The 19,298-nt window shown below is 36.8% G+C and overlaps 2 protein-coding genes across 3 annotated transcripts; one reads left to right on the forward strand and one right to left on the reverse strand.

The window, feature by feature from the left end:
- The first annotated feature begins 964 nt into the window (after positions 1–964).
- Positions 965–11,029, forward strand: LOC139966895 (uncharacterized). 2 transcript variants are annotated; one of them, XM_071970359.1, is made up of 10 exons: positions 965–1,125; positions 2,052–2,142; positions 2,560–2,654; positions 3,505–3,714; positions 4,509–4,584; positions 5,606–5,686; positions 6,410–6,582; positions 6,949–7,050; positions 7,492–7,957; positions 8,475–11,029. In XM_071970359.1, exons 2-10 carry the CDS (start codon positions 2,082–2,084, stop codon positions 8,753–8,755), a joined length of 1,545 nt encoding a protein of 514 aa, XP_071826460.1. In that variant the 5' UTR covers positions 965–1,125; positions 2,052–2,081; the 3' UTR covers positions 8,756–11,029. The 2 variants fall into 2 exon arrangements, with proteins under 2 accessions (XP_071826460.1, XP_071826459.1); XM_071970358.1 differs by having other exon boundaries at positions 967–1,125; positions 2,030–2,142.
- On the reverse strand, positions 10,518–19,035 carry LOC139966897 (uncharacterized). The gene is made up of 5 exons (XM_071970362.1): positions 18,849–19,035; positions 18,007–18,057; positions 14,194–14,350; positions 13,128–13,434; positions 10,518–12,148 (listed from the first exon to the last, which is right to left on the reverse strand). Exons 2-5 carry the CDS (start codon positions 18,054–18,056, stop codon positions 11,952–11,954), a joined length of 711 nt encoding a protein of 236 aa, XP_071826463.1. The 5' UTR covers position 18,057; positions 18,849–19,035; the 3' UTR covers positions 10,518–11,951.
- Positions 19,036–19,298: the final 263 nt, after the last annotated feature.

Here is a 19,298-nt window from a genome sequence, read left to right on the forward strand (position 1 = left end):
TTCTTTTTTTCCCCCTCCTTTTCCCTTTTTTCTTCTCTTCTTTTTCTCTCCTCTTTTCCTTACCCGGGGGGCGCGCGCCCCCAACGCCCCCCCCCTGGATACGCACCTGTAATCATCACTCGGATGCTAAAATACCGTCGTGGTCATATTCGTTTTCAAGTCCTTGGTACCCACTCAGAACAAGTACTTCGCGAGCTATTATATATAAGGTAGCACATTCCATATAAATACCTCATTAACTTACACAATTAACCGTCAAAGTAATGTGGTCTCCCCTAGTTGAGAAGCTGACATGTTAGTTGGCAATTCATGGCAAGTTTCCGCATCGTGTTTTCCGGAATACTGCCCTTTTCCCGATTCCTATGCTTCTGATTAATATACAAATTCCAGCGAAGGGGTGCCCAAGAAGTATCCGTCCCTCTCTCCAAGTGAAGAAGGAAAACATCATTATTATATCCTAGTTTGACATTAACGCTAGTGCAGTGGATGGTGTATGCAGTTGTTGGTGAAAGTCATAAGATTTCGAACTTGCGACTTTTGATAGCACCTAATTTCGACTCAATCTTGAAGTTTCATAAAATTAAGGGGTTTTTTGGTGACTTACATTTCAACGTTGTTTGTCAACATTCTGAGATGTTTAATCTAGAAATTTCAACTTTAAATCTTCAAATACCCGATTTTTTATTTCCGCTTTTGGTTTTACTTTCTTGAGTTTCAGTGACGAAATTTATCCGTCGAAAATTTTCACTTTTGACGTCCTCCCTTCCTCTCCGTACCTACGCCTGTTCTTACAAAAGGACAATTGCATTGAACAGAATGGTTAGCGTGGGACGCACTATTATAGCCACATTATGTAAAGTTTAATTTGCCACTCTTTGTTAAAGGTTTAATTCTTAAGAAAAAGAAGTTACTCATCAAAATAATGTACTTGTAATGAACCTAACAAAAAAATGATTTAGGCCAAAATCATGATGGCATCGCTTTGTGCGACTTTATAATTGAATACATAGTACAGCTTCAAAGTTGGCAAATTACCTACACAGCAATCTGGTAACTGGATTCAAGTTGAAATGGCTTTGTCTTGCTAACGGTGCAGGTCCCAATACCGGCAAAATCCCATGTAAAGTGAGTTAGTTTTGTCTCATAATTTATTTACTTTAATGTTCGTATAGGTAGATCGATGTGCATCTTACTTGGAAGTTTCCTTACAGTACAGAATGATTGTTGTGTGATGAACAATCATTTCTGGTACCTAAAATGATACACAGTCTACAATAACGTTAGGCCCGCAGGCTGCAGAAGTTAGGCCTTACGTTAGGCTACACGTTATACTGTTACTAACTCTAGCCTAGGTCTAGACTAACGTAGGTCATGGCTAATCATTGTGTACGGTAAGCCTCTGCGAAGACACTGAAAGCTACTGAAACCTATCTTCGGCAAAACCGTACAATTGAATAAGGCCTATACTACTAGTCACAGAGTGGTAACTTCCAAATGAAACCTGGGTGTGGCTTCAAATGTTGCAGCATTTACCAGTTTGTTACTGGTACTTACTACAGTACTACTATTACTAATTGTAAGGTAAATGTGTTTAAGACATGCTAGCCTAACGTTACCCTATGTGTAAGTTAGGCTATTTATGTGCTAGGTCAAACACTGGAATATGGTTGCATTGGAAGTATTAAATTATCAGTCAAGCATGCAGGCCAATATGTCGCACAAATATTGAATAATTAATTACGATATTTCAAAATTCTTAACATGTATTTTGAAAGCAACATAATTGTATTATGGTCATTGACTGTAACTTGTAAGTTGTAACCATATTTAAGAGGAGAAGCTAGCATACCCACAGCTGTTTTGCATTGAGTTGGAAATGTCTTGATATTTTGAATGTAAGTTGTAACCATAGTTAAGAGGAGAGGCTAGCATACCCACAGCTGTTTTGCATTGAGTTGGAAATGTCTTGGTATTGGCACATTGTGCTCTGTTTCCAAATTAAACATGTTTTATTATATTATGTTTCAAGCATTATTGGACTCCCTGTACAGCTACATTAACAAGGATCAAGACAGCAAGATATGTCTTCAGTTACTCGGAAAAGTGCAGCAGCAGCTGCCAGCATGGGGATTCCCCCACCAGGTAATTATGTTAATTTTAAAATTTGTTTTCCTTTCTTTAATGATAAGCAAGTGGTAAATGATATTTTTTATATCGTTCATGATGAACATACAACTATTATTTAATAGACTGTTCTAATATATATACTAACATTTATAGCCGTCCAACTTAAATGCCAATATTCTATTAAGAATTGTAAGCTACAGACTATAGTGTGTGCTGATTTACCAGAATTCCTGTGTGTAGTGTTATTTATTCTATGTTCAAAATTGCCTATTAAGTAATATACCCATTGAACAGTTAACTATCCTATCTAAATAGTGTATTACATGAAACACCAAAACAATGTACAATTTATTGGGTTGGGTGAACAAGTTTGTAAATGTGTTTTTTTTTAGTGAAAGTTATTTCTCATGTTCCCATTTTCTTCTCCAACAGCACACCATGGTCAATCATACAATTCCATTTCGGCTACATTAATACGCAACCACCCAGCTGTTACTGGTGCAAAGATTGGAACCCCATCAAAGACTGTAAGTGTGTTAAAAAGTAAATGACAGGTCTATCAATGTTAATTAACTTAGCATGGTAAGGCATTGCTAGACAAACCATTTCCTCTGGTTTATCAACCCTTTTTAGACTCCCTTTGTTCTAAAAAATGGGTATTCCACACCTATGAAAGTGAAAGTTGAAATCACCATGATGTTACACAATGGCAAATGGAGAACTGAACTGAACTGAACTGTAAAATGCTGTCATAGGAGCAATAGTCCATCTCCATGCTCTCAGCAGGTAAGCAGTCAGAAAAGGTGATCAGTTTGATGGTTTCTCATTAAAAGGATTTTGCTTTCAGTTCAATGTCTTGCAAAATAACTTGGATCCCTTACAAACAATAAGAAAGAAAAATGAAAGAAAACATCACTGACTGAATGGTACAGAATGAGCGTAAAAGTGGGTCCAGTCTACTGCCATTCAATATAACCTTATTTAAGCTATATTAAAGCCTGTCTAGTTTGTTCAGCTGAATAAGCAAAATGACTTTTCTGATCTTATTCTGTGACATAAATTTATGAGTGTGTCCCATTGCTTTGTCAGTATGTATTGTATGGGCTGTGTTCCACAGGTCGTAACGTTTCCCATAGTGATGCTTAGTAGATAGAACTGCTACACCAACTTTAAGGCATTGTCACTAAAATAGTTGATATAGCTCCTTTTTACTTATGAAGAATTATTCATGATAGTGTTAGTATATTTAAGCATGTAGGAATTGATTATAATCTGTAGTCTTCCTGAAGCCCCATTTTGAATTACTTCTAACAGTTGGAAAACATGATCATGGTATGTTAACAAGTTCTGTTTGTTTTTTCTCCATCATTTTTGAAGGGTCATGATCGCCGTATACCCAAGCCTCCTAAGCCCCCTGAGAAGCCATTGATGCCCTACATGAGGTACAGCAGGTCTGTTTGGGATACGGTCAAAACAGATAACCCAGACCTTAAGCTATGGGAGATAGGCAAGATTATCGGACAGATGTGGAGAGATTTACCAGAATCAGAAAAACAAGTCTTCACCGAGGACTATGAAACTGAGAAGGTGAGTCGTATGGTTTCCCAAAGCAAACAAATAACATATCAAACTGAAGGATTATGTTGTACTCTTTTCCTGTGAGAAAGGGCAAAGTTTTCAGAAAGGATGAAAATTCATAGCTTTTACTGTTTGAGAGGTCAAAACTTGAAAGTTTACAAGTGCTCCTTGTAGTTGCACTGTTATTCAAAAATAACAAAAGTATCAAGGTCTTAAAAAGGTATTTTACTTTCAACACAAACTTACTTTTTGTAGGCGCACAGCTCTTTCGTAGTAGAAATTGAGGCCCGGGTGTTATTATCATCAGCCTTGTAAATTAGGTTAACTTCTAGATAGTTGCACTTTTCTGAGCAGAACGAAAAACTGGCGCAGACAGTGGCGTAGCCAGGATTTTTTCAGTGGGGGCGCTGGGGGGGCTTGAACATTTCCTGGGGGGGCTTGACCATTTTCTTGTTACTATCTAAGCGGAGCGCCACTATGAGTTGGCGCGCAGCGTACTGTAAATTTTTAGCTACAAAGGCCGCCTAGAGCGTTGGAAATGACACTTCCCAGGCCTTCTAAGCTGCTCTAAAGTTTTCTCAACATCCTTTATTTGTGTACATGGTGAATAAATGACAAGTTAATAGTCATCAGTTTTAAAGTGTTAGCAGGAATTTTTTAATATGTCATTTCTTTATTTGCTTTCTTAATTCAGAGTTGTACAAAATAAAAGGATGTGTGGAAGTGTAGTGTAGTGAAGAGATGCCTGAACTGCATTAATGGTTAACTTGTTGGTTTGTCTTTTGCCATGATTTTTTCTACAGGCTACCTATAGTGAAGCCATGAAGAACTACCACAACTCCCCGTCTTATCAATCATATCTTGTTGCAAGGGGTAAAGGTAGGTTATATGCTGTTTTTCAACAAACACACAAAACTGTTTAATCCATGGAAAAAGTTAAAAGTTACAATCAAATATGATTATGCACTAAAATTTGCACGGGAATAACCATGAAATTTGCATTGTTTGTAAAGCTATGATTCATTTATGATTCTAAGGTAATCAGCTGGCATCCTGAATTGGCTAGCCCTTTCAGGATGCCTGTACAAAATCTTTAATCTACTTAAAAAATATCCTGTGCTTACCTCTGTTATAAAACTACATTGCAGAGGCAATTGTGTAATTATTTATCTTGAAGAAATATTAAAGCAGCTTTTTGCGTTTTTTCTATGATTTTCTCAACCTCATTGACCCCATGAGGACATAAAGGACTAGCTTATCTATTCAAATCTAACTTCAAATGGTGGAACAAAAGTCAAAAAATGTACAGCTTTGAACGTTGTTTTTCTCAAAGATATTTTCCATTAAGATCGCAATAAACCTGGCCCATAATATGAATATTTTAGTTCTATGAACTTCATTGATTAATGAGGTAAATAATATTCACTTTGCCTGCGTCGTAAGCAACCGAGTACACCCATATGTACTACAACACCATGCTTTGTGTACATTGTGTATGGCTGTGATACTTTTGCAACTTTTTCGGATTGCTGTGAATGAATCTATTTTAAGCAACGGCTCATGAATAAACATGTTAGCTGTTCACTGATTGGTTGAATCAAACTAGTGGATTTGGAAAACTGCATTCGATTAATTTGAAATGAGGAATTTTTCTGGAAACACTCTACTCATTATCTGCAGAAGTCCTTATATATTCGCCAAAGAATGCTCTTGGCAGGGGTTAAAACTTGGCTTATATCTTAGCTTGCTGTTTTGTGATGAATACATTTGAAAAACTTGATAGGCATGTCAAAAGGTTGGGGAAATGGTGACAAAATGCAAAAAGCTGCTTTAACTGTTAAAAGTGTATGCAGGGTTAAAATGAGAGCAGAAATTTATGAAAGAATGTAACATTTTGCAGTACAACAAGAAATCGAGGAAGAGAAGATGTCAAGGAAGCCTGAATCAGCAATGAGTATACAGTCTGGGCCAGATGATGATGGTAAGAAATGACCTGTGTAGCTATTATCATCATTTCAACTCATGATATTTGATATCATGATTTTATGCTCAAAATAGTAATTATAGACAAGACCTATAAAACAAATAATCTATACCTTCAGCGTTAAACATTTGACTTTAACATGTCCTGACTCGGGAAGGAAAATAATTGAATACCACTTCTCTTCTGGATAATATGAAATCAGGTAAGATGTCACACATGTCACTCACTAAAATGGAGAGAAAACAATGTAACCCAAAACCAATGTTGCTTGGTTAGTACCAGACTTGATTCTGTCCATGGTGCTAAAGACGTGAGCAATAAAATATTTTATTAAGTTAGTGCATTTGGGTTATCATGTGACAGCACATAATGTTGACCTCTGTGGAGTACGTTTACATATTTGTATCATAAGTAAAATGTTTCAAACAATTCACAACATATTCACAGTAGACACAACTGATTTGGATATGTGAATTAGGACAAGAATTGTTACCATCAGCAAGTGCCCAGGTGAAATATTGCAGTTCCCTTGTTGACATTCTAAAGTTATGCAATAAGTTATAAATATATTTTGTGTTGAAATGTTTGTGGTAACAGACGTTGCTGTAAAGTTTGTTGAGGGTGGGGAGAGGGCAGGGAGTGGAGGATGGAGTACTGGCATAACTTTTTTATTGTATTCTCACTTTCCTTAATTTTTCTGTTTACCTGCAATTGCAACAGATATGGATGATGGTTGGTCAGCTAAACATGTCGCCTCAGCACGTTTCCACCGTAATCATCGTTTAATCAATGAGATATTTGGTGATGTTGTTGTGCCAGATCCCCGTACTGTCGTGACAGATGCTCGCATGCAAGTACTGAAGAGACAAGTTCAGTCACTAAGGATGCACCAGGTACAGTTCCCTCCTGAGTTACTTAAGACGTTCCATCGCCATGCTTGCATGAATTATTGTTACTTTTCATTTGTTTTGTCGTTCTTCCTATGTATAGGAAGAGGTTGGGAGGGGGCGGCATAGAAAAAAGATGGGTTGTTTTGCTTGAAAATTGGGTATTGGAATCATCATTGCTGCTGAAAATGACATGAGATAACTAATTATTTATCAGAATTAATACAACATGAAACACTTGTTACATATTGTCAGTGCATCTTCAAGTTATATCGCTATTTTAGCAGAGGAATTGAAGGAAAATACATGGAATAATATTGGTTTAACCAGAAGTTGTGGTTTAATTGAATCTTTTATGTGCACTCTTTTCAGAAAAAGCTTGAAACTGAGTTATCCCAGATTGAAGAAAGACATGATACTAAGAAAAGAAAGTTCCACGAGAGCAGCGAGAAGTTTCGAGAGGACATGAAAAAGGTAAAATTTACAGAATGATCTAAAGCAATTGAAAAAACTGGGCTTTGGTAGATTGATTTCAGTGTGATCAAGTGATGAAAAAGCTGTGAGAATTCTGTTTAGTTAGAATTGTGTCATGTGCATTTAATGTTTGAGAACAAAGAGTAGTTTGTTTAGTAGTAAATGTTGGTGAAAAGCATGTACATTTAAAGAGAAACATGATGATCAGTTGTCGTAAATATGAAATAGCAAAAAAATCAAGTTTCACTTTCTGCTAGTGATACCTTCCTGCTTTCTACCAGCTGAGAGTAGTTGTATCTCAAAGTAAAGGAATGACCTGCACTGAAGATATTTAGAGCGGTGACATACGCCAGTCATGTAATCACACGACTCACACATGTTGGTGTCAGACACCAGAATGAACAATGTGGAAACAGTATGTTTATTTTCTTCTACCCACAGCTCTGCAGTGAAAAGATTGAAATCAAATGGGATGAAATCATTCCAGAATTTCCTCCTCCTGTACAGCAACCTTTCAACACTACTTCTCTTCATCGTCCTCCATTGGGATCTTCCCCGCATAGCCCCGCCGCCCTCAACTCGACTTCTCTCCATCGCCCTCCCTTGGGATCTTCCCCACAAATCCCAGCCCTCAACTTTCCTCCAAGTGTGCCACCAAAAGACCCTGCTCATCTCCAAAAAGGTATAGAGGCACCAAAGGAAGTAGTGGAACCAAAAATAACAGAACCCAAGGATGAGGATGGCCACGAGTCGTTGACCCTGCGAGAGATGCTGCAGAGGGACGGCAACCCTATGGATGTTGGGATGCACAGAAGAGAAAAAGTGGTTGAGAAACCTGTAGAAGAGGCTATGGAGGAAGAAAAACAGCCGGAAAGCGACAAGACAGAGAATGTCCCCGAAGTCCAAAGTAAGGATTTATTTACTGATGTGGTGCAGCATTGCTTTGTCCATGGTAGTCATTCTTGAAAATAATTTTTCAAGTTAACAACTAATATGACATCTTCTTTCAAATGAAAAGACTAACTTTATTTATATATTTTGTTGGCATTTTTATCCTAACCTTAATAGTGGGATCACAGGAAAGGTCAAGTTACCGAGTGCAAAGTATTATAAATCTTTCCTTACCCATGATAAATCTTTCCTTAATAGTGTGCTTAGCCTAATAGGCATAAAGGCATAGGACAACATTATCTGCTATTGATGTACTTATCTGTTGATAAAGAGTTTGTTACAGTAAATAACTGGGTGAACATGATGAAGCCATCTGTAATATATAACTCTGACATTAATGATAACAAAGAAGTCCCCATGAAGCTGTGTCAGTATGTGAGGTTGGTCTCTATATAAATGCTTAATATTTATGGCTTGTCATTGAGTATTTGCAGATAAGATTAACAGGTTCTCTTATTAACATTATTTCACAGATAATGTTCCACCTCCAGTGCTGTCACAGTCCACTCTGCCAGAGCCCACTCTGCCAGAGCCTACCCTGCCAGCAAGTGAGTCAACTGTCCCTGTGGATGGAGCAGTTGTGGATGGAGCGGCTGGGCCAGAAACTATTACCTCTGTTGACTTGCCACCGGTAGAGAAGACTGAGAAAGAAGCTGACCCATCTGAACCAGAGAAGATGGATCAACCCGACCCTCCAAAGGAAGTTAGTGAGGCAGGTGATTCAGAGACGACACCAGCAGCCAGTACTGACTAGTACAGATGGAGATACATCTGACAAAGTTTTTGGATCATGGCACTGTATATACAGAGGCAACCATTGAGATATGGCAATCATTCACTTGATACTTCCTTAGCTAAGGGAAGTTCTGTTGAAGGTTTTAGACATTTAGTGACTGTTTGTATTTAACAATACTACAGATCCCTACACATGCATGCTGAATTAAAATCCACGGATGTATTTACAGTAATAGTAACAGATCTCTAGTTATCCAATCCAATCAACCCTTGCTGCACAGATGTATTTACAATAAAGGTAACATCTCTAGTTATCCCATCAAACCTTGCTGCACAGATGTATTGACAGTAAACAGCTCTCTAGTTATCCACTCACATCAAACCTCGCTGCACAAATGTGCAAGGATTGCAGGAGGGAAGATGTAATGCTGTTAAAAAGATTAAATGTCAGGAGCAGTGATCCAACTGGTGGCACAAATGGCAAATTTTGCCAACATGACTCAAAGGCAGAGTTATTGCTATAGAACCTCACAATATTGCCTGCCTTGATTATAGTATTATAAACTAGATTTGGTTCTTAAACACTGGCAAATATATTCCACTGAGTCATTTGGTTTACAGTGATTACATTGGCTTCTGTGTTAGGCAATCATTCAATCTGGTTAAGGCCCTTAAAGGGTGTCAATTTTCATAACTATCAAGCTTTTCAAAATTGGATGTTTTGAAATCCCATCATGTCCTGCAATCTATTTCAATCGGAAAGTATTTGCTCTTTTAAATGTTTCAAGTTTGTATTAATTAAATGATATTGTTGGTAAAGCCCCATTCCATAATTTGTTGACTTCTTACTGAGGCTTAATGGACTACCTTAATGACAGTATGTCATATTAAACCTTGGTCATCAGTATTGCCTTCAAAATACTAAATTTGCTAGGAAGTCAATGTTCGAATGTCATCAAGCACTTAACAGCCACTCATTTATCTAGTTTTCATTGTCTCACTTATTTTAACACACAGTAATCTTGGAGGTAATACTGATGACATCTCATGGTTGTAATAGTAAATAAACAATCCCTTATTGTACAATATCACACAAGTTTCAATGTTACTACTTGCATTTTTAGTACTCAAATAGAAATAGAAGTTAATAGATGTCATGAGTTTGTATTCTTTGAGGTCTGGTTACAGGTATACCTGGATACCAGTGGAGAATCTTTATTCTTAATGGTCGAGTCAAAATACGTTTGTACTCAATGATATCCACAGACATATATATATGACCAAGTATCAAAATCATTCGTTTGATTATCCTCAGAACTAGCCAATTCCAAACGTGATATTCCTCAATTGTTACCTTTATGAAATTCAGTTTTCTCAAACAAGTGTGTAACCAAGGCAATAATTCAATTTTGCACATGCATGTACTTGACTTGCTGTACTTGGTAGTGTAAGTTATCCTGCTTTTCCATTTATTTTCCATTAGCAACTTAAATGTTAGCAACCTCACAAACTAAAGAGAAGTAGTACTGCCCTGTACATTTGTTATAGCCAACAATTGTCATTTCTGCTGATCAAATGGATTAAGAAAAATACTTGCTTGAAATAATACATTGATATGTTATATGATAAAATCCCAAACTATACATATTAATATGAATTAACCTCCATGTTGGAAATTATTCCTTCAGAAAATCAATAACCCTAGCTACAATGACTCGGCAAAAGAGAGTAGTGACCCATTACATAAATTACACATAATAAAGACCATAAACAAAAGACAATGAATGGTAATGTACATCTATTGATACAATATAGAAATGAAAAACCAACTAAAAAGGTTCAAAGAAAAAAAACTAAAATAATGACAAGCTTACTCAAAACAACACACCCATATCCTACTGATTTGGAAGTGAAATCTCCTTTGTAAATAGCAAACATGCCTGGACATTGAACTTCTTGCAGTGTAATGACCTGTAAAAATGCACATCATGTGTCAAAACATTGGAAGCTACTGTAGAAAGATGCTGACTGCAAAATGATGGAAGGGATTAACATATATCACACTAAAGTACTTATCAGTACCCCTGAAGCTAATGGTGGGTGGACTCGGAGGGACCCACATGAGGGCATCTGTTTGTAAATCAGATAAGGCAATCCCAGTCTGGTGGGTTGTAACACTACCCACCACATAAAGCTGACAAATACTTTCTCTTACTCCGAGGATCATCTCATTAGGATCGTTCCATTGGTATTCCAATATAAAGCAGGTGATTGAATGTTCAGCATTATCATCGTCACCATCAAAACATCTCAACAGAAAACCTGTTGGTCTGGTGCATAAACGTATAACAGATCTTGAAAACGTATGTTGGTTTTTACAAGATTAACACTTGGCCTAGACCTACCATCCCTTGACAGCAGCAATACCAAAACATGCTTAATATGCATACAAAAATCAGCCTGTTGTAAAATACTGTCATTTACTTTTGAAAAAAAAATCAATCAGACTTTGTACAGGATGTTCCTCAAATAGCTTAAATGTATCTGATGTAGTGATGAAAAGGTTATCAGCTACTTCAATAAACATATACACAGAGCTAAATTATATTGTGTGATCTGTAGTGAACTGACAAGTTTCACAGTGAGCATAAACAGTATAGATATTCATTGTGGACCCAAATTTTACTGGCAACATGAAGAGATGATGTCATGTGAGCTTTCAATAGATAAGTCATGAGGACAACCAGAGATGGAAGAACTAACAACCTACTACTGTTACTATGAAGCAAGGAGAAATTACTCAAACTGTAATTACTAATGTAGGTGATACAGGCAGCCATTAAAGTGAATGACACGGGCACATAGAAACAATTCATGGATCTAATGTAAAAGATTAAATAGCAAAGATCTAGTAGGTATTAAACCTTCAATTGAAATGCTCTTGAATACAAAATAAAGTGCAAAATGGTCTTAAAAAAAACTTGATATCAAAAATCATCTGCTTTAACTTCCTTTCTACTTCCTTAAACTGTGGTTTTTTGACGCTTTACAACAACCACTGCTTCATTTCTCTAATATTTGAACACACCACAAATGCAATGAGTAGCCAAGACAGTTTCGATCTATTAAATTGTATGGATCAGCTTTGTTCCAGAGAAATGAAGAAGCAGTTAATAAAAAGAAAAAGAAAGTTTGTCGATTGCAAGAGATGCTTCTCAAGTTGTATCTGCCATGTAGGCATCCAGTTCTGCATCCAATGATGTCCTTGTATTTGACATGTAGTCATCCAGCTGGTTATCTAGGTCCTCCTTACTCACTGATGGGGTGAATGTGTTACCTCCGCGTCCCTGGCCTCGTCCTCTTCCACCCCTATTCATGCCACGACCTCTCCCTCTTCCGCCCCTGCCGATTGCTGTAAGGAAGGACACAGAGTTAAAGAGGAACAAGTACAACTTTGAATTCTTGCTGATAGCTAGACCATTTCTCTTTAAAATAATATAGAAATATATGCTACACCATAATCAAGATAGTGTACTACACTATTAAATATATGTTACAATATTTCTTACGTTTATGTTTGAAGATTTGTTTTTGAGAGATAGCTGCAAATTCCTAATCTACACAGATGAGCAGACTGTTTGCATCAGTATACATGTTTAAGGTGAAAAAATGTACAAACTAACATTAGTTAACTTGCAAGAAAATGTTCTTTCATGCCAGTATACTCATATGTGTTTCTCTGTTACAGCAGGGATTTGCATTCCCTTAATAAAACTAAGCACACGTGCTGTAATTCTGGAAGATTCTCAACTAATACAACTTCTTGTACAAATGATGTCAATTGTTTCTCCTCAGCCAAAATCAATTAGCTCATAACTTGTTGTTAACATGCAAAAACAATAATAGCTATGCCCAGACTGTTATATGCAAAGTATCCTAAGAATCAGAGAAAGGTTTGTACTACCTGGCCCTAGCTGTGTACTGATAGTAAGTAGCACACTATCTGTAGAATCTGAACACTTCTTCAGTGATACAAACTAACAGCAGTTTTTATTAATGTGTATTTACATGTCAGAAACTTAATGTTGCAAGACAACTAACTGCTTGTCAAGCTATACAAAAAAGATGTATCAGACTGTCTCAATGATAACTGTAACACACTCGGAACTTTGTGACATTGCACCCTACAGTCTCAAAAAAACACTAACAATAATAATGTAGCACTTAATTTATCCGGATCTGTCACACAGTTCTATCAAATGCTACATTAACATTAACATTAACCTAATAAAGCAAGTCTCTTGACATTCCAGTTCAATGGCATTCCAAAAATAAATACGGACTAGAATTCTTTGCTGGTTCACTCTTCTCCAATACCAAGCATTACTTACTTTGTCTATTGAGACCCCTCCCTCTGTTTCCACCTCTGTTGTTTCCTCTCCCTCTGCCCCCTCTGTTGTCTCTTAATTGTCCTCTTATAGCACCTCTATTATTGTAAGTCTTCCTCACACCACCTCGGATGTTTGTTTGGTTTACTCTGCCTCTTCTGCCTCTGACTCCTCTTTGGTTCTGCGACACCCCTCTTGTGGTACTCCATCCCCTCATTCCAGACACTTTTCCTTGCCCTCTCATCTGACCCAGTCTGCTCTTAGCTCCTCCTAGTCTGACTCCACCTCTGGCAGGCTTTGTTCCTAGTCTCTGAAGACAATAACACAATTCTGAGAAACTCATTTTGTCTAAAAGACATTTAAAAGACATTTGAGCGAGTTACATGCCATGTACATAAGCTTAATGACATGAAGTTGGCTCATCTAGAACAGTAGTTAAAGCGCACAACCATACAACCCACAGAACAACTTACACCAGTTGGATTCAAACCTGCACCTTCTCTACATCCATATGCTTCAACTTACTGGGCTGAACAATATATTGTGTGTTTATGTGTGACCTTTAGTTCTTCACTATCTGCAGTTCTCAACATTCTAGCTGATGAATTAATAAGATACTTGAACTTTTCTTAAGACCTTCGAAGGACATCAGAGAGCGCTTCTTCAAACAACGATTTCTAAGTCAAAATAAATCACACCAGTTGATGTAATATCAAAGTCTACAATTACCAGCTATCAATCTCTGTAAGCTTCCTCACACCAAAAAAAAAACACTACATAGTGATGGATCCACAGAAGCCATTGAGGAAGCATGGAGAAATGTTGATATTTTGAAGGATATTTTGGGGGTTTATGAACTTAAGTTGTCATAAAGTAGTAAAGATGTGAATATACGACATGGATTAACACAATAAATTGGCAATTTTGCACACTGTTGGATATTGGACTATGGTACATGGTAAACATTTCCAGGAATTAATTGTAACTCAATGTCTTCACCTACACATGAGAGGTTTCATCAATTATATGAGAACATGGGTACAACTTTCTATCAAGTAAATCTCCTTACCTGCTTAAGTCCAAGAGCTGCTCGAACAGTAGGCCTGTTCTCCATTTGTAATGCTAATCGTCGGTTCTTCGCCGAGGCCTTTTGGGCCTGGGACATGGCACTGGGCTGTTTCTGTTGTTTCTGTTGCACGGGGCGTGCCTTGATTAGTCGTGTAAAGCTTTGGTTTGGGAAAGGGGTTCAAAGTTTCGTTCAAATTAACAGGATTGCCAAGGTGAGGTATGGAACAACATGTATCATTGGCAATAGCCAATATCATTATGAACAGCAAAGCTTTGCATTTACAAAAGTGCTTTCAATGCTAGACATATAGATCTGTATGTGATATAGCTGTGTTCTCTTTGGACACACAGACATCATACATTTCATTTCTAAACATTATGCTTTGTTTAGCACAGCTCTTGAGTGGGAAGCCCACTGTCAAGAAATCAGGTCACACACCTTGAAAGAAAGGAGATAGGTGTTTTAACAAGCAAAGCTACTTGTAAAGTGTGCAGTGAAGGCACATCATGGGTCACTATAGAAAGAAGAATGTAGCACATAATAGCTGAATACTACTGAGAGAAGAAACTTGAAAGAATGAAAGATAAAGACAACAGACAAAACATAAGATGGTAGTCTCAACATCATAAGGTATCTACAACTAAAGTATGAGAATAAAATACTTCACCAATAAAGGCTATTTGCAACCTCAGAAGACTTTTCAGATATTTTACTTTTCCAGTTGTTCAAACATGAAGCTGAGGGTAGTTACATAACATATGAGTGATTAGTTTAGATTTCTGAGGTGTTATATCTACAGCAGATAATAATACTAAGATTTTTTGTTCAAAATACTGTAGCTAACATGTGTGTGTAGTGGAGGTTTATGGGATACAGCAATGTTGTAGAGACATAAAACAATGTGAACATGATTTTAAGAAATCACAAAAGGAATCACAAACAGCCATAAATTACCATGGTTCGAAAACACAGCATGTTCTGAACAGTTTATCTCCAATAAAAAAAAAAAGACTGCAGGATATCCATTCGTCATTATCTTCCCATTAAACTTGTCAGGTACAATACAGCTGGAATCAGCAGAAGTTCTGTAACAATTTACCACAATCATATCTTTCAAACAGACATCTCCTATGATAGCACCAATAACAAGGAAGATCTATCACCTGTTAAAATGATCAACAGGGTCTGATCGAAGTAGTTTGCTTACGTTCCTCTTGCGGGAACATGGATGCCACTCCCCAATGAAGACTAAGGTAGGAGACGGTATGTAGCAGTTAGTCTATCCTAAAGACTAAAGGTACTCTGGTTTTGCAAAATGATTACACAAGCTTTGTATTAAATATCTTGTGCATAGTTTCTTTAAGTTGTGATTATTTGAGCATATGTATTCAGTTTCAAAACATCAATTGGTACTTAAACACTTGTGTTCAATGAGTTCTGTCGTACACAAACAATGTTAATGCTGTGTTCAAATATGTTCATTTGTGATTATAACGGTTACTGTGTTTGTGAACTTGTAAATGTAAGGTATGTTTAACATGCTTTAACTAGCAAGTCTCCTTAAACTCTGTACTACATAATGGTGGCACATAAGAGATGTAGTGAACATATTACAGAACTATGGCAGCACACTGTACACAGAATTTCATCCGAAGAGTTATTGCTGGGCTCAATTGGTAAAAACTGTCAAAATGTCATTTACAAATCTGATTGCCATGAACCAAAGTCAAAATACTCAAGACAGATGAAAAGTGAGACGTTTATGAAGTTATAAATGTATGCTAGTGTAGTCATCTGTAGTGATATGCAAACATCAATAATTTATGTCAGATCAAGTTTACTAAGTGATAAATGTATGCTAGTGTAGTCATCTGTAGTGATATGCAAACATCAATAATTTATGTCAGATCAAGTTTACTAAGTAATAATTGTATGCTAGTGTAGTCATCTGTAGTGATATGCAAACATCAATAATTTATGTCAGATCAAGTTTACTAAGTAATAATTGTATGCTAGTGTAGTCATCTGTAGTCACATGCAAACATTGAAGAACTGTTAGGTATACAGTCAATTTTGTACAAAATCAGTAAACACAGGACTTGCCAAGACAGACTAAATGGAAAATGTCTGTCCATGTAACAAGGACACACCTGCAATCACCATTGCACAGTGAACCAATGGCAAAAAGGGTTTTAAATGTGAGCAATATGTATGTAAAAATGATTAGGATGAACATTCAGAGTAACTTTCACTCGGTCAGATGTGGTAAAGTTTTATTGCCAAACAATATACTGTAAGAAAACAAGTGTAAAGGGGAAGATACTGTAATGTTGTGAAATGTTTTTATTCTTAGATGACCAAAAATCAAATTAACATCTGTTAAATGATAATCTTTTATGTCTCTTTAGTCTGTTCACTCTTACTACAAGAGAATGCTCCTTATTTTTTGCTTGTGTTGTCTTTTGCTTCCATTCTTTTAATGCTAGAAATGCTACAATTACAGTAAGTCAAGTACCGATAGGCATCCAACGTGCAATGTGCTCAAGACAAGACTTGGTTCAAAGGTCAAAGTGAATGTTCTACCATTCGGCTTGAGTCTGTAAGTTGGAACATGTGCATAGGTAGTAGGCTAGGAGACAATTGGGACATAAATGAAACAGTTAAGCTCTTGGGCAAAGAAGGACTGAAACCAAACACTCAGAAATCATTACAATGTGTGATCTGTGTAGGAGGTGTCATGAAGAGGCAAAAGCTGTAACTTTTCTTGAACGGCACAACAGACCACCCAGACCACATCAACATTTACTACAGCGAATCTCCATTACAACATTATCTGGTGCTCATCAAGAAACTTCGGACAAACCACAGAAGATGAACTGCCAGAGCATCATGTGCACATTCTATAGGAGAACACACATTTCAGCCAGAGAAAGAAAGTTTCAGAAAAGAGATAGTGACCAATGACCTGATATTAAGTGCTGTTCAAATGAATTTGTTATCATTGATGAACAAGAAAACTGTGTACATGGTACCAAGATATAACATGGCAAAACCATTAGTATCTTGTCAGCAAGATAACTTGACATTATGTGAGAGAGCATACATTGTATGTACCATTTCAAAATATGAAATATATCTCGCTTGTCAGCAATTTTCTATGGCATTTCTGCCAATTTCTTTTGAGATAGTACTAAGACTTGAATCTCAATTTTCTGCTTAAGTCCTGGCTAATATTAATTGCATGCTTGTTCGAATTAGTATATCATTGCCAGGACCTAATATAAGTGAGGCCAACTTTACGTTATCACCTCCACTAGCAGAAATCTGTTGCTGGACAAGAGAAGTGCTTTGCCCTCCCAAAACTGAGTACAGTGAGAGTTGGCACCTAATGATGACCATGTTGTTATCAACAAAACATTGGCATGTAGTATGTACCAACTCCAGAGGATGGAGGTTTCATAACAATGGTGCCAAATGTATTTGTAACAATAACTTTAGGTCAGCATGTTGCCTTTTCCAAATGCTTTAATCCATGCTTCTTTTGATATACTGATGCAGTAGCCTTTATCAAGTAAGCATATAGAAGGCTGTGGATCTCCAGAATTTCATTCTTTGCAATTTTAGGACATAGCAATAGAAAATCTGGGAATTATTTTATCATTTATTTATTCATTTTTCTTTTCTTTATTTCAATTTTGGGGATGCTGCTCTCTCCAGCCATATTTGCTGCACTTGGTTTTAGCACTGTCTGTGATTCAACCAGATATCATTTGATTTTGTACTCAGGAGGGCAAAGGTTTGTTACTTTCTCACCGATCATCAAGGCTTTCCTTGGCTGTCCCCTTTAGAGTGACTTTTTCCATCTGTGGGCTGGAACTAAGGAAACATTTTAATTTGCTGTACTTAGGAAAATTACACAGATCTATTACACTATTAATGATTCAGTAGTTAAAAATGTTGAGGTAACTGTTCATCTATTATGTCTAAGCTTACCTTATATTTTAATGTAATATTTATTTCCTGTTCTTCTTGTTTTCTATTCCACATTGGTGTTGCTTAGAGTTTAGACTTTAGAGGATGACAGGGCACAAACTGTGTTAGACTTTGCAAGTGAGAACATTTCATAAAGAAGCCATATGAAAAGCAGTTAAAACAAATTGACCAAGTTACCTTTTAACTATTATTGTGGACAGTGAATGGCACCATTGTGTTGATAGCCACAGAGATAAGCTTTCTTCTAAGTTCTAGCCTATGTGAACTGTAAGTGTAATTTTGCCAGAATTCAATGTTAACTTTCTGTGATCTAACTTAATCATGTCCATTTAATTTATTTATTCTTACTAAGTATTATTAATAAAGGTCTAGACAAGCTACTCCATGATATTTATGTAACACTAACAGTACAATAGAGTTATAGACTTAAGCGTACGGTAAAGCTAGTTGTGTGTAGAGCTTAATTAGGTGAGGAAATTTTACGTTAGGCTTAGGGGCCTAGTCTAGGCCTAGCTTACAGTAGGCCTATACCCTCGCTTAGGCGTTAAGTTCGGATCAGGCCAAAGCTGATCATCAATTTCATGCTGAAAGTTTCACTTTCAACTTGACACAGTGAATTTAAGTCTAACTTAACTGAACCGGAAGTGGAAAGAAAAAGGATATTTGTGTAATTCTGAGCTGTGGTGGAGATTTGATGGTTGAAACGACAATTTAGCTGACCGAAGTAGTAGTTTGTTGTTAGCTGCAGTTAGGTTTGGCGTTGGGTACGTGTGACAACGTACGCGTGGCGGCTGCTTAAAATTCTGTGGCTGCAGCTGTTCACAGGTCACAGAAATGTGTGTTCACAGTATACACTGCATTACACGATCAAGAGTTTGTGTTTGCGATGTTCATTTGTGTTGTATTTCGATTTTCGTTTGGTGTTTTAGATCAAACTGAGGACAAAACATTGATGGTAGTAAAAACACTGAATCACTTTTATAAATCCCCATAAAATGTTTTGTTATTATTTTTAGATTATTTGATTTGATTAGTTCTGTTAACGTAATTAAAAAAATCTTTAGCGGTCAGAGGAATATGTTGGTTTATGTTGAGCCCTATCTGGCAATTTT

Source organism: Apostichopus japonicus, chromosome 4 (assembly GCF_037975245.1).
Source record: "Apostichopus japonicus isolate 1M-3 chromosome 4, ASM3797524v1, whole genome shotgun sequence".
NCBI classification, from domain to species: Eukaryota; Metazoa; Echinodermata; class Holothuroidea; order Aspidochirotida; family Stichopodidae; genus Apostichopus; species Apostichopus japonicus.